Genomic DNA, 14,052 nt, shown 5'->3' on the forward strand with positions numbered 1-14,052 from the left:
GATTTTCCTTAGAATGTTAATTTTTCTTAGACTTATGGCCCGAGGAGCCGGACAAGAGCTAAGATCAGTTTAACACTTGGATTTTCCTTAGGGTGTTAATTTTTCTTAGACTTGTGGCCCAAGGAGCTGGACAAGAGCTAAGATCAGTTTAACACTTGGATATAAGTTATTCCAATAAATAAGCACAGACTAATAAAACAAGACAGGCCTACAACTTATACAAAAGAATGTTCTTCCTTTAATAGTAATAATGTCGTAAGTTGCTTACATTCCAGGGGCGATGGACTACTTTTTCATCTAAATCTTCTAAACGATAAGCCCCCACACCTGCTACAGACATAATTCTATACGGTCCTTCCCAATTAGGCCCTAACTTACCCCAGGCAGGATTCTTTGTTGTCCCCACCACTTTTCTCAAAACCAAATCTCCTAGTACTAAAGGTCTCGACTTCACTCCTTTATCATATGTTTGCTTGAGTTTCTATTGGTAGCTGCCCACCTTCACACTGGCTACTTCTCTTCTTTCTTCAGTAGTATTTAAACTATCGCATAGCATGTCATGATTGCTTTCAACATTATACTGATTAGATCTCAAGGTGGGGAAGCCTAACTCCAACGGGATTACCGCCTCCATTCCATATGTCATTGAAAAGGGTGTCTCGCCCATTGATCTTCGGGAGGTAGTACGATAAGTCCACAACACATGAGGCAACTCCTCTACCTATCTTCCTTTAGAATCGTCTAATCGCTTCTTTAACCCCGCCAAAATGACCTTGTTTGTAGCCTCAGCTTGACCATTTCCTTGAGGGTAGGCCGGTGTTGAGTATCCATTCCTTATTCCCAGATCCCCACAATACCTACAAAAAGCCTTGCTGTCAAACTGAAGTCCATTGTCGGAATTCAGAGTATGCGGGACTCCAAAGCGAGTTACAATATTCTTCCAAATAAACTTCTTAGCATCTGCATCCCTGAAGTTAGCTAATGGTTCAGCTTCCACCCACTTAGTAAAATAATCCATGCCGACAAAGAGCCACCTTCTATTACCAGTTGCCCGAGGAAAAGGTCCGACGATATACAAGCCCCACTTAGCAAAAGGCCATGGACTAGATAATAGATTTAAGACTCCCCCTGGTTGATGAATGTTTGGTGCAAACCTTTGACATTGGTCACACTTCCTTGCATACTCCTAGGAGGCCTTCTGCATATTTGGCCACCAATATCCTTGATTCATGGCCCTATGGGCTAACGATCTTCCCCCAGTATGACTTCCACATATTCCCTCATGCAACTCTTCGAATAAAGGCTCAACAGTTTCAAGATGCACGCAGAGTAGATATAGCCCTGAGTAAGAACGTTTGTACAACTTATGCTCCTTAGAAAGCCAGTAACGGGAGGCACTTCTCCGTACCTTATCTGCTTCCACTTTGTCCTCGGGTAACATACCATGTTTCAAGAAGGTCACAATCAGATCCATCCAGCTCGGGCCAACGTGAATGCTGTGAACCCCAACTGCCGGGATGCCAATAAGACTAGAAGTCATCAAATCCTCTACCATCACCGTCTGCGGTAACTTTGAGCCCAAGGATGTGGCTATCATGGCCAACGAATCGACATGAGCATTCTGCCCTCTTGGAATTTGTCTTACTTTGAAACTTTTAAACATGCCTAACACCCCTTTGACTCGGTTGAGATATTTTTTCATTCTTTCATCTCTTGCCTCAAATTCTTCGTTAACTTGTCCGACAACTAATCTAGAATCACAATAAAGTTCAACTATTTCTCCTCCCAGATGCCTAACCATTTGAGCGCCTGTCAGGAGAGCTTCATACTCGGCCTCATTATTAGTGGTTACAAACCCTAGCCGTAATGAGTTTTCCATGACTAATTTCTCAGGGGTGATCAACACAATTCCAATCCCTGCTCCCTTTCGATTAGATGCCCCATCCGTATAAACTTCCCAAAAAAGGACACTCCCAGGCCCAATAGACATCACGACTAGCATAACATCTTCCTGCCTAATGCCACCCTCCATAAATTCAGCCACGAAATCAGCAAGAACATGTCCTTTAATAGCTGTCTAGGACATATACTTAACATCATAAGCTCCAAGCCTTGTTCCCCACTTAGCCATGCGACCAGTGTAATCTGACTTCCTCATGAGAGCTTGCAAAGGCAATTGGGTAAGTACCACTACCGTATGGGCTTGAAAAGAATAGGGAAGCTTCCTTGTTGCATGTACGATGGCTAGAAGAGCCTTTTCCAAAGGTAAATACCGCCTCTCGGCCTCTTGCAAAGATTTACTAATGTAATACACCGGTTTTTGAATTCCATCATCATTCCGTACTAGGAAAAGACTTATAGCATAATCTGTAACTGCCAAATAGGCATACAACACATCTTCCTTCTCCGGCCGTGATAGTATTGGCGGATTCGCTAAATATTGCTTCAAATCCTCAAAAGCCAAATTACACTCATCCATCCATTGAAAATCTCTCCATTTATGCAAAAGGTGATAAAAAGGTCGACACCTGTCTGCAGATCGCGAGATAAACCGATTCAATGCCGCAAACATACCAGTCAGCTTCTGTACCTCCTTAGGATTCCGAGGAGGATGTAACCCCAAGATAGCCTTAATCTGATCAAGATTAACTTCAATTCCCCGATGCGTTATCATATACCCAAGAAACTTTCCCGAACTTACTCCAAAAGAACACTTGGAAGTATTCAAATGCAATTTATACCTCCTAAGGACTGAGAAGGTTTCTTGCAAGTCCCTCAAATGGTCCCCTACTCTTTTACTCTTAATTACCATGTCATCAATATATGCTTCCATATTACGCCCCAACTGCAATTCAAACATTCTAGTCATCATTCTTTGATAAGTGGAGCCTGCATTCTTAAGACCAAAAGGCATTACTCGATAATGGTAATTGCCATTAGGAGCACGAAAAGCTGTCTTCTCCTGATCACTCAATGACAATGGTATCTGATGATAACCTTGAAAAGCATCTAGGAAACTCATCCGAGGATGCCCAACAGTTGCATCTACCAATTGATCAATTCTCGGAATAGGGGAGGGTCATTTGGACATGCCTTATTCAGATAAGTGAAATCGACACAAACTCTCCACTTTCCGTTCTTCTTTTTAACCACAACTGTGTTAGCAAGCCACTCAGGAAAAAAGATTTCCTTGATTGCCCCAGCTTGCTTTAACTTATTAACCTCCTCTTTTACTGCCTCGGCATGCTCTTGGGACGCATGCCGAGGAGGCTGCTTACGGGGCACTGCGTTGGGACTAACATTCAAATGGTGACAAATGAACTCTAGATCAATTCTCGGGACATTATAGGTCGTCCGTGCAAAAACATCAATGTTATCCTTTAAGAACTTAACTAATTCCTCTTTTTCCGATACTGGCAATTGGGATCCCACCTAAAAATATCTCTCCTTATCCTCTCCTATAAATATCTTGTCCAGTTCTTCAACGAAACCTCCATCCACATTGATACCCATCCCCCGAGCAGATTTCTTTAATTGCTATAAAGCTTTTAGAGTTGCCCCCGTTGTTGAACCTTCCCCCTGTTCTAACACTTGTAGACATCAAACACTGCCTGACTACCGACTGACTGCCGTGTAATACTCCCACCCTTCCTTGGATAGGATATTTCACCATTACGTACAAAGTTGAAGAAACTGCCCCCATTGCATGGAGCCAAAGCCTAGCCAAAATGGTCGTGTAAGGTGAATACGCCCTGACTACTATGAAGTTAACCTGGACTTCTGCATCCTCAACCTGTACAAGCAGCCAATCCCCCGCGGAATCACCTGTTTCCCATCAAATCCTACTATCGGAGAATCGTACTTCTCCAAATCCTCATCTTTCAACTTTAAACCATTAAACAAGTCGAGATATATAATTTCCGCTCCAATTCCATCATCCACCAAAACTCGTTTAACGTCATATCCCCCGATACGAATAGTTACTACCAATGCATCATAGTGGGGTTGACATGTTCCCTCCTTATCTTCCTCAAAAAAACCCAACACTGGCGTTGCCGAGAACCTCATCCTTTTAGCCAGTGGATTGCTTCCCTCCATGACTTCATTCCCAAACCTACTATGCATGGACATGATCCGAGAAGGATCCTCGGCTCCTCTTCTTGGCTACGCCAAAATGACGTTAATGGTGCCTAATGCTAGTCGAGGGATATTTCCACGATACATTCTCGTACCTTGATGTCCAACTTGCCCGTCCGGCCTAGACAAGAAATGATTGTGCTTTCCCGCCTTGGCTAATTGGTTCAAATGGTCACGCAACGTCCGACACTCTTCTGTGGTATGTCCCTTGTCTTGATGATAATGATAATGAAGACTTTGATTCCTCAAAGATGCATCTCCACTCATCTTGTTAGGTTGTCCAAAGTATGGTTCGTCTCGTATTTTCTCCAATATTTGATGTATAGATTCCTTGAACAATGAATTAACCAAAGGAGTTCCAGCTGGCAATGGACAACTTGAAAAATCTCGCCTAGGCCGACTGCCTTGATACCCCATTCCCCGAAGATCTTTCTTCTCCGGAAATAGCTTTGCTATACCTTTGCTTTGAATCTGGTCCTCCTCAACCCATTTATACTTGTCTATACGATCCATGAGCTGGCGCATGTCTACAGCTGCTTTCATTGTCAAGGACTTCCTCAATCCGTGCTCCGTAGGGAGCCCCACCTTAAAAGTTCTTACAGCCACATTTTCAACATCTCCATCAATTTCATTATACATTTCCCAATACCGATCGGAATAAGTTTTGAGCGTTTCTCCTTCCCTCATTGCCATAAATAGTAATGCATCCAAGGGCTTTGGGACCTTACTACATGTTATGAACCAAGCCCCGAATGCCCTCGTCAACTCTTCAAAGGACTTTAGGGAACCTTCCTCCAAAACATCAAACATCGCATGGCCACTGGTCCCAAACTGGAAGGAAAAACTTTACACATCAACGCTTCATTATTTGAATAAACTGCCATCTTTTGATTAAAATGACTGACGTGTTCTACAGGATCAGTCCTGCCATTATAAATGGTAAATATAGGTTGAGAAAATCTATGGGGGAGTTTTGCCTTATTTATCTGAGCCACGAAAGGGGATTTAGAGATTTGCCTCAAGGCTTTACCCATTGCATCATTCCCCTCACCTTGATATGACCCATCCTCACCTCGCGTCTCCTCCCTCCTCTTTGCCCTGCCACCAGAAGAAGTAATCAAACGGGACTCACTGGGAAGAGACTTAGATGCTTGATGATCATTTCCTCCTCGTTTTTCCTCAGAGCTATCATTGAATGAGTAAGACGGGCTCCTCCTACCACGCTTCCTACGTTCTAAGCGTTTGCGCAGATAATCTATCTCTGATTACATTTGCTGCAACACATCATCACGAGACATTTGCCTCTCAGTTTGTGATCGTCGTCCAGCCACTTGATCATTACGATACGATTCTACCACCACACTTGGGGTATGTTGCTTTCCATCCCCGCGTTGCATGGTTATAGCTGGGTTTCCCTTTTGGGAACCTACTGATTCTTCCCTTTCCTGATTCACCTCCGCCATTCACCTTCAAACCAGAACTTCCCACTTTATTGTTCCCACAGACGACGCTAATTGTAAGGACCAAAAATCATGCACAAGCCCAACAATAATAGCGTTTAATAATTCAAGGCCCAAAACAATGAATTGGTAGAAAGGGTATCAACAACAAAGTTTATGGCATTCTGATTCCCTTCTTCCCTTTTTCTCTCCTCTCTTATTTATACTCCTTGCCTTTACTATCTCAGTCATACACCTCTCATCTAATCAACCCCATTTACTGACATTTGTCCATTCCCTTGTAGTCGGTAATGGAGAAAAGCTCTGACTCTGTGCCTTATACTGTTCAGGTCATTTTCACATTAATGCAACGGATAAAGCTGATACTCCCTATTTAATGCGGCTAGAAAGCTTGGTGCAGAACATTCAATGTAACGTTCATAGTTATCTATCACAACCCAGATATTTGCAATATACCTCATACTTCCCCAATCTACCTTTCGTACTTTTCTAGACAATCCCACTTCATCCTCAGGTCCTTGACTTTTATTCTCCTCTATTCCTTACGCTTCCCAGTATGTCTTCGGGTCTTTAAGTCTTCGGGTCCTCGGGTCCTCACAACAGTCATGAAATTTTCAATTCAAAAATTTTGTTGTTTGTCAAATGCAAAGATTGAAGTCATTTTCTTGTCAATTTGTTTATATATAGTACATACACAAACTATTCCTGATTATACAGTGAGATATCTCTTTCTGATCTCTAAATCTCATTGTTGTGAAGGGTAATGGGTTTATTATTGTGAAATGCAAGACTTGTTAATGGTTTTCCTTTATGACAGACATTTCTTTTTAACCTTATCGATGAATTTAGCTAATAATTGCACAACGTGCAACGGTCCAATGTTGTCAAAAATTATATTATAGTCATAAACTTTTCAGATCACAAATTTAGTGTTTGGGCCAATACATTTTTTTTTTTTTACTAAAAGAAAAAATACACAATATTCCTAATTTTATATAATTTTTTTTTTGATAGCCTATTTTTATATTATGAGATATGTCTTTCTCATATCTCTAAATTTCGTTGTCATTGTGAAGAACCAGCTCAAAAAAAAAAAGATTCTCTTTCTCATCGTGAAATTCAAGACTTATTTTGGTTTTGGGATTTCCTTTATTAAAGAAATATCTTGGTATTTATGAATATAATGAAGTATATTTACTTTGAGTTTAATAATGATTTCAAAAAAAAAAAAAAAGAGTTTAATATTGAAGAAAGAAAAGTAAATACCCTATTGGCATAACTGTAATGCAAAACAGAGTTATGATAATATTTTTATTATTTTACACAAAATTAAAATTTTACTTTAAACTAATCTAACTGTATATATGACTATATGTATGAAGTTCACTCATGTAGATTTGAACTTCGATCATTACCTCTTATACTCTACAAACACTTATACTTATGAAGTGACTATCATACAAAAAATGCACAATAATATAATAATAATAACACAATAAAATAACTCTAAAAATAATAATAATAATAACACAAGAAAATAATGAAGTAGAACATATATTGGTATAGTTTATTTTTAACAGGGAAAAAAATAAATTAAGATAATGCTTAGTGATCATGACGAGTTTTCTTTTATTTTCTTCTCGTGGAAAAAAGTGAAGAAGAGTCCGTATATTGCACGAATGGAAAATAAAAATATTTGTCAACTAGGTTAGCTAGTGGAGCACGCAAGATGTCTGTGTTAATAATGACAGGCGACTGTTCTTGTTGCGTGGTGCATACTGCACAACCCTTATGAATTAATAAGGTCGTTTAGGTAGGTAGGGGGGGGGGGGTGGGAAAAGGTTTTGGTGGGGAAAGAAAAGCCATTATGTATGCAGGCCGGCCATAGGCCTAGCCCAGTTAGGCCAACGCCTAGGCCCCTAGTTAAAGGTTCTCAAATTTTGGGATAGGATTTAATATATTTTTTTGAGATATAGATCTTTTTTTGTACTTTCGAAAGTGTCAAATAATTAAGTAATAATAGATATAATACAATTTTAAATGCATGAATCTTACAAATATATATGTTATTAATCACAATAAATAATTTAGATAGGAAAATGTAAGAAATATATATTATAAGTTTTACTTTAAAATCTTTACAAATTGATGTGACAATTAATATGATTTGTGGACGTCAACAACTTATTAAATGCATTTTTGAAATACTTTTTGCAATTTGTGATACATTTGTGTAAGCCTCATATTGTAAAATCTATAATATCTCTAACATCATTTGTGCGTCCCAAAATAAGGCTGCTGGGCCTCGAAGGAGTTTGGGCTCACAATCTATTTGTATAGTAGGCTTTTGGATTTCCTACCACGGGTGGCGCTATGCTCGGTAGGCCCGTTTCCTGAGTCTCCCCTCTTTTCCCACTAACACTCTCCTCTCTTTCCTACGGATGATTAGTATTACTTTCTCTAGTCTCTCCACTCTAGAATTACCAACCTCTTCAACTGATTCTTCCCTGCCTATTTATAGCCAAACTTAGTGGAACGGTCATGATTATTCCCTTGGTAGGTGCAAGGAGGGGTCCAATACTATTACCCATAAGTGGGGGTTTAGTTGGGAGTGGGAGGAAATGAGAGTGGCATTGGAACTGGCTCCACCACTGGGTTTGATGCTCGGCAGGGGTGTTCCCTAGGCAATGGAAGGGAGGTCCAATACTGTTTCATCTAAGTGGATGTTTGGTGGCGGGAAAGAGATAATGATAGTGGCGTTGGGACTAACCCCGCAGGTAAGTTCTATGCTCGGCAGGGGCACGTCACAGGCTGTTTGGAGCACTCCGAGCTCAAAACTCTTGGACGGCACATGCGTTACCATGTGTGATCAGCGTGGGGCTCTTATAAGAGTTAGTCTTCATGGGCCTTAGGGCGATTGGGCTTGACGGGGGGTGAGGCCCGTACATCATTCATTCAAATACTTGTTTATTATATTCTAAGTGTTTTTATAGTAAAATTTGTTATAAATTTAGCATTTTTTCAAAAAATAAATAAAAAGCATATTACAAAATAAAAAGAATATAGTTTTGTTATAAAAAAAATAATGATATTAAACACTAGTTAAATATTATTTAAATGATAACAAAAAAATATCATTTAAATACATCGCCTAAGACCTACGAATTTGTTGGGCTTCCTATGTATATATGCTAACCACCCTCCCAATTGTGGGGTTTATTAGAGGCTAATATTTTTTTTTCCAAATAAAATTCTCTAATATGAACTTGTAGACTTCATTCCATGTGATTAACGGCACTGGCGGCTTCATGTTAGGCTGCGTTTGTTTGGGTGTAAAATATTTTCCGAGTGTAAAATAATTTCAGGTGAAAATATTTTCGGGAAAAAAAAATATTTTTAGGTGTTTGGTGGCATTTTAAAAAATACTTTGAAAAATATTTTCAAGTGTTTGGTTGTGTTCTTGAAAATATTATAAAAAACACATTTTCTCCTTATTGCTCACATTTTCTTAGCTTCCAATCAATATATAAAAATCATTTCTCAGAGAAACACAAAACAAACAAAACCCCAAAAAAAATAAAAAATCATCAAATCCGGGAGAGAAGAAGGAAGAGAGAGAGAGGAGAGATCGTGGGATCGAAGGCGAAGGCTTCGATCGCGCGGTGGAGGCATCGATCTCGCGATCGATGGCGAAGGCGAGACACGCGGTGGAGGCGAGATCACGCAATGGACGGCGAAGGCGAGATCACGCGGCGGGGATCGATCTTTGCTTGATCGCGTGACGTTGGATCGATCTTTGCTTGATCGGCGGTGAGAGGCACAGCCCGAACGGTGAGATTGCACGGCGTTGGAGTCGATCTTGGTTCGGTTCTTTTTTCTGTTTTTTTCCTGGAAATGGTTTGAAGGTAATGGTTTGGAGATGGGTTTTTCTGGAAATGGTTTGGAGATGGATTTCTCTGGAGATGGGTTTTGGACCGTGGGAAATGGTTTGGAGATGGGTTTTTCTGGAAATAGTTTGGAGATGGGTTTTGGACCGTGTGAGGAGTGTGCTCGAGCTCTCTGGTGTGGTTTCTAGAAATTTTTTGAAGGTAAAATAAAACTGTAAATGATTTTCCGTCGGAAGGGGCGTATTGTCCAGTCAAACCGTAAATGATTTTCCATTGACCGAATTTTCCGTGGATGCCAAACACACGTAAACGCGTAAAATGATTTCCTGAAAGGGTTTTCAGTCCAAAAAAATGCAGCCTTAGAGTCATGATGGTTATAGGGTCATATCACCCTAGCCTGGAAAAAAAGTAATTATTATATATAAAATTTAAAATTTTATGATTTTTTTACCTTTAAAAAAATGCATGATCACCCTACATTTTTTAGCCCCAATATAATTAAACTTTGGACAAGGTTTAATAACAAACTTGGCTGTACACTAAGACTATAACTTCACTCAATATTTTTTTATTGGATATGAATTTTGACAATACAACAATTAGAATTTTTTTTTTCTTATATCCTTTATGCTTGCAAGACTTCAAGAAGATTAAAGATCAATAATGTCATCAATTAAATGTTTAATTTTCAAGTTTTTGTAGTTTAAAATTATACGCAAAAAATAAGTTTAGAGATTAAATAGTAAATAACATCCGATTGACATGAAATTTGACATGTGTTTTAAGAATATAAAAAACATAAAATTCAACAGTTAGATTTTCAAAATATATAGCCATGTTAATTTGTTTAGTGAAAATTGTAGTTTTAGGTTACAACTAAGCTTGTAGTCAAATTTATTTGGGCCTTTACAAACAAAAAGAAAAATTAAAAAAAAAACTAAAATTTTAAATGAGATATAAGTTGTAGTGTTGATAATGAGATATAACTATCTTTTTATTATATTTTGTATAATTTAAGTTTTTTAATGACCACATTAGAAAAAATTTCAGGAGCCACCACTGATTAACGGCAGTAAATTTTAGTCCAAAAAAAAGATTATCGATAGTAAATAATACTACGTGTTCCATCGAGGTCTTGATTGGACTATCATGATGGACACAAAATATTTCTTTGAAGCACTACAATTTGAATTGTCCAAGTACTACCAAGTATCATATGAAGTAATATGAAAATTTCTACCACCTAACCACACCTGCAATGGTCCATAAAAGGCTGATTACATTCACATATGCTTTGCCTTTATATGTTCATGTAACTATTTTCCTTGTCTAAAATTGAGAAAGATGAAAAGTAGTGAACATTAGGACCTTACACGAGATCACATGATGCCTACACCTCTATTTCTCTCCTACGTGTGGACATAACACTTATTTTAGTTGTGCTAATAGCCCAAGATACAATTCAAAAAAATCTCCTTACTAATTTCTCTTCGTAAGATACTGTTAACTACCATGTAAATTCAGTATTTTTAAAACTTGACTATATATATTCGTAATGCTAATGCTTTTTTGAAATTATTGTGCCTCTAATCTATACATACCACAGGACAATCCTTGTGTTTCAATATATCTTCAATGTGTTGATTTGGTATAGTTTATTTTTATTATATAGACTTATTTTGTTTAAAATTAAATTGAATAAAAATACATTTGTACTTTAAATAAATGAGGTTTTAAAAAAAATTATATATAAACAAATAAACTAAATTAAACAAGTCAAACCAAACAAAACAAGCACTTCTTTTCATGTTGGCTCTGCTGTTTCATGTTGTCAGTAATGAGTGATTGAAGTTGTCGAAAACTTGAAATCGTATTGATCATGTCCTATGGCCCAGAGCCGGAATTATTTTTAATGGAAAAATTACTGTAATTTTTATACTATATTTTAATTTAATTTTATCATTAATTTTTTAATTATGTTAATTTATTCAATAATTTTTTAATATTGTGTCAATTTAGTCATTATCATTATCTTTTAAATGAAAATTACAAACGTGATTAACAGTCAAAATAAAAAATTAACTTTTGTTAATTTGAATAAAATAATTTTTTATTTTGGCCATGTCAATAATTTTCATTTAAAAAATAATAATAAAGACTAAATTGACATGATATTGAAATATTAAAGATTAAATTGACACAAATAAAATGTTAGGGGCCAAATTAAAATATGGTGTAAAAAATAAGAACAATACGTAATTTATCCTTTATAATTTATAATTGATAAATTATGTATCATTTCCAACATCTTGACATATCCAACATTCAAATTGTTTTAAATGCATATATTTTTATTTTTTTAGTGCATATATTTTACTCTCTCCCCTTACAATAAGTGGGATGGAAAAAATTGAATACATTTTATTTTAAATGGGTTAACGGTTAGGATTTTTAATGTTGGCTAGTTGCATGACAAATTTCTTTCTAACTTAGAGTTTTATATTTTGAGATATTGTAACGAGGGCTAAAGACTAAAGCTTTCTATTTATAGTGCAAGAACGAACACCTCGATTGAGCGAGATTCAGAAGCTTGATCATGCTAGAATGGTAATCCAAGAAGAAACTCTGATTTTTGCTTTTAGGGATGTGTGTGTAGCCACTTCAAGCCCAAACACTAATGTATTTAAACGCTATTTCAATCTTAATCTTATGAGAAGAGGACAACTACACTAAATAGAGAAAAATCTTTTAAGAGCTTTATTTTGTCTTCCTACCTCTCTCATTGATTATCCTTGAGAGGTTCCTTATTTGAAAACACAAAGATCGTCACCCATGTTGTTAGAGTGCTAGTTGAAATCACAAAGATCAAGACAAATCTTCAATAACGCTATGTTTGGAAGTTTTGAGAGAGAGGAGAGTAGAGGAAAGAAGAGTAGTGGAGAAGAGAGTAGATGGGATTGATTATCCTCCATCTTGTTTAAATGTTTTTAAAATTAAGTAAGGGGGAAATGAATAATTAGTCTTTTCATTTGTAATTTTGTTAATATAGTAAGGGCAAATTTGGTAATTCATTTGGTCAAACATTTTTATGCTCTACTTTCCTTTCAAAAATCTCCAATTTGGGGGAATTAAAAATGAGGGGATAGAAGTAGTTCAAACCCCTCCAAAGCCCTTCAAATCCCCCCCCTTCTTCCTTACAAAACATCCAACACAAGGTAATTTAATTACTCTCCCTCCCTCTATTCTACTCCCCCTCCTTCTCCCAACATCCAAACATAGCATAAGTCTTGGAATGATTAAGAGATTGGTTTTGCAGTTGGCAAATTGACTAGTGGCATCAAGGTGGTAGTGAAGAAACAAGGTAGGAGTCTATAGTTGTTAGTAGGAGCAATGAGCTCATGTAAAATATCTACCTATTTGTACGGGAAGTGTAGTGAGATAGTTTGTACCATAACAACCTTCATACATCATAATGGATTTGACGAGTTAGGTTAGATCCCATGGTGTTTTTACCATTTGGATTTTCATGTGAATGTATGCTTATCTATGTGCCATTGTGTTTATGTGTTTTATAGTTTATCCATAGGACAAAGTTTAGCTACAAAATTAGTTGTAATCTTAATATCTTTTTATTGGAGGTGAATTTTAAGAATTGCACCATTGGATTACATCTTCTTCTTATATCATCCATACTTGCAAAATTTCTAGAAAATTAAAGATCAATAGCTATGCCATCAATAAATTGTTTAAATTGCTAGTTTTTATAGTTTAAAATTATGTATAAAATATAAGCTTATAGATCATATAGTATATAATATCCAATTGACATAAAATTTGATATGTGTATTAAGAGCATAAAGAACATACAATTCAACGGTTAGATTTTCAAAATATGTAGTAATGTTTATTTTATTGAGTTAGGTTGTAGCCTAAGGCTACAACCAATTTTGTAGCTAAATTTTTTCCGATTAACATTGTGGTTTGAATATCTATTAATTAACAACATGGTTATATTCAAATTGCTTGGTTAAAATTAATAGTTAACCCATTGTGGGGGCCTAAACACGTTTTTTAATAGAGCTCGAATTTGGTAAGGATGGAGTGTAAAATATATATTTTACACTATCTAATAAGTGATTACTGCATCAATATTTTACTTAAAATTTAATACATCATATTACACCTAATAACATCTCAACAAACTCTCAATTTGGTTGGATTTATATATAGGTATTAGAATTGATTGGGTGTGGTTGTGCTTTTTCTTAAATATGTGATAAGATGATGTTGCATGTTGAGATTGGAGGGATAAAACATGAGTTTTACACCACATCCTTACATAATTTAATCACTTTTTAATAACCACACAATATCATTAAACTTCAAAACTCTTTTTTATTTTTATTTTTTTGTGTGGTCTAAAATAGCTTTTCATACCTCATCGAGTATTTTACTTTTCCCTTGAATGTGGGTAGTCCGCTCTTTCCACGCAGACACAACAAATGCTTACATAGAGGATTTTCTTAGGAGTGAACCTAAGATAATGATTAGAAGTTTAAATTCAAAAT

General features: G+C 36.7%; 2 protein-coding genes across 2 annotated transcripts; both read right to left on the reverse strand.

The window, feature by feature from the left end:
* Positions 1-1,186: 1,186 nt before the first annotated feature.
* On the reverse strand, positions 1,187-2,032 carry LOC142612452 (uncharacterized). Its single transcript, XM_075784544.1, has one exon. The coding sequence runs from the start codon at positions 2,030-2,032 to the stop codon at positions 1,187-1,189; it is 846 nt and encodes a 281-aa protein (XP_075640659.1).
* Positions 2,033-4,164: 2,132 nt separating this feature from the next.
* Positions 4,165-5,600, reverse strand: LOC142612453 (uncharacterized). The gene is made up of 3 exons (XM_075784545.1): positions 5,480-5,600; positions 5,043-5,398; positions 4,165-4,968 (listed from the first exon to the last, which is right to left on the reverse strand). Exons 1-3 carry the CDS (start codon positions 5,598-5,600, stop codon positions 4,165-4,167), a joined length of 1,281 nt encoding a protein of 426 aa, XP_075640660.1.
* Between the last annotated feature and the right edge of the window lie 8,452 nt (positions 5,601-14,052).

The sequence above is a fragment of the Castanea sativa genome, chromosome 10 (assembly GCF_040712315.1).
Source record: "Castanea sativa cultivar Marrone di Chiusa Pesio chromosome 10, ASM4071231v1".
Taxonomy (NCBI): domain Eukaryota; kingdom Viridiplantae; phylum Streptophyta; class Magnoliopsida; order Fagales; family Fagaceae; genus Castanea; species Castanea sativa.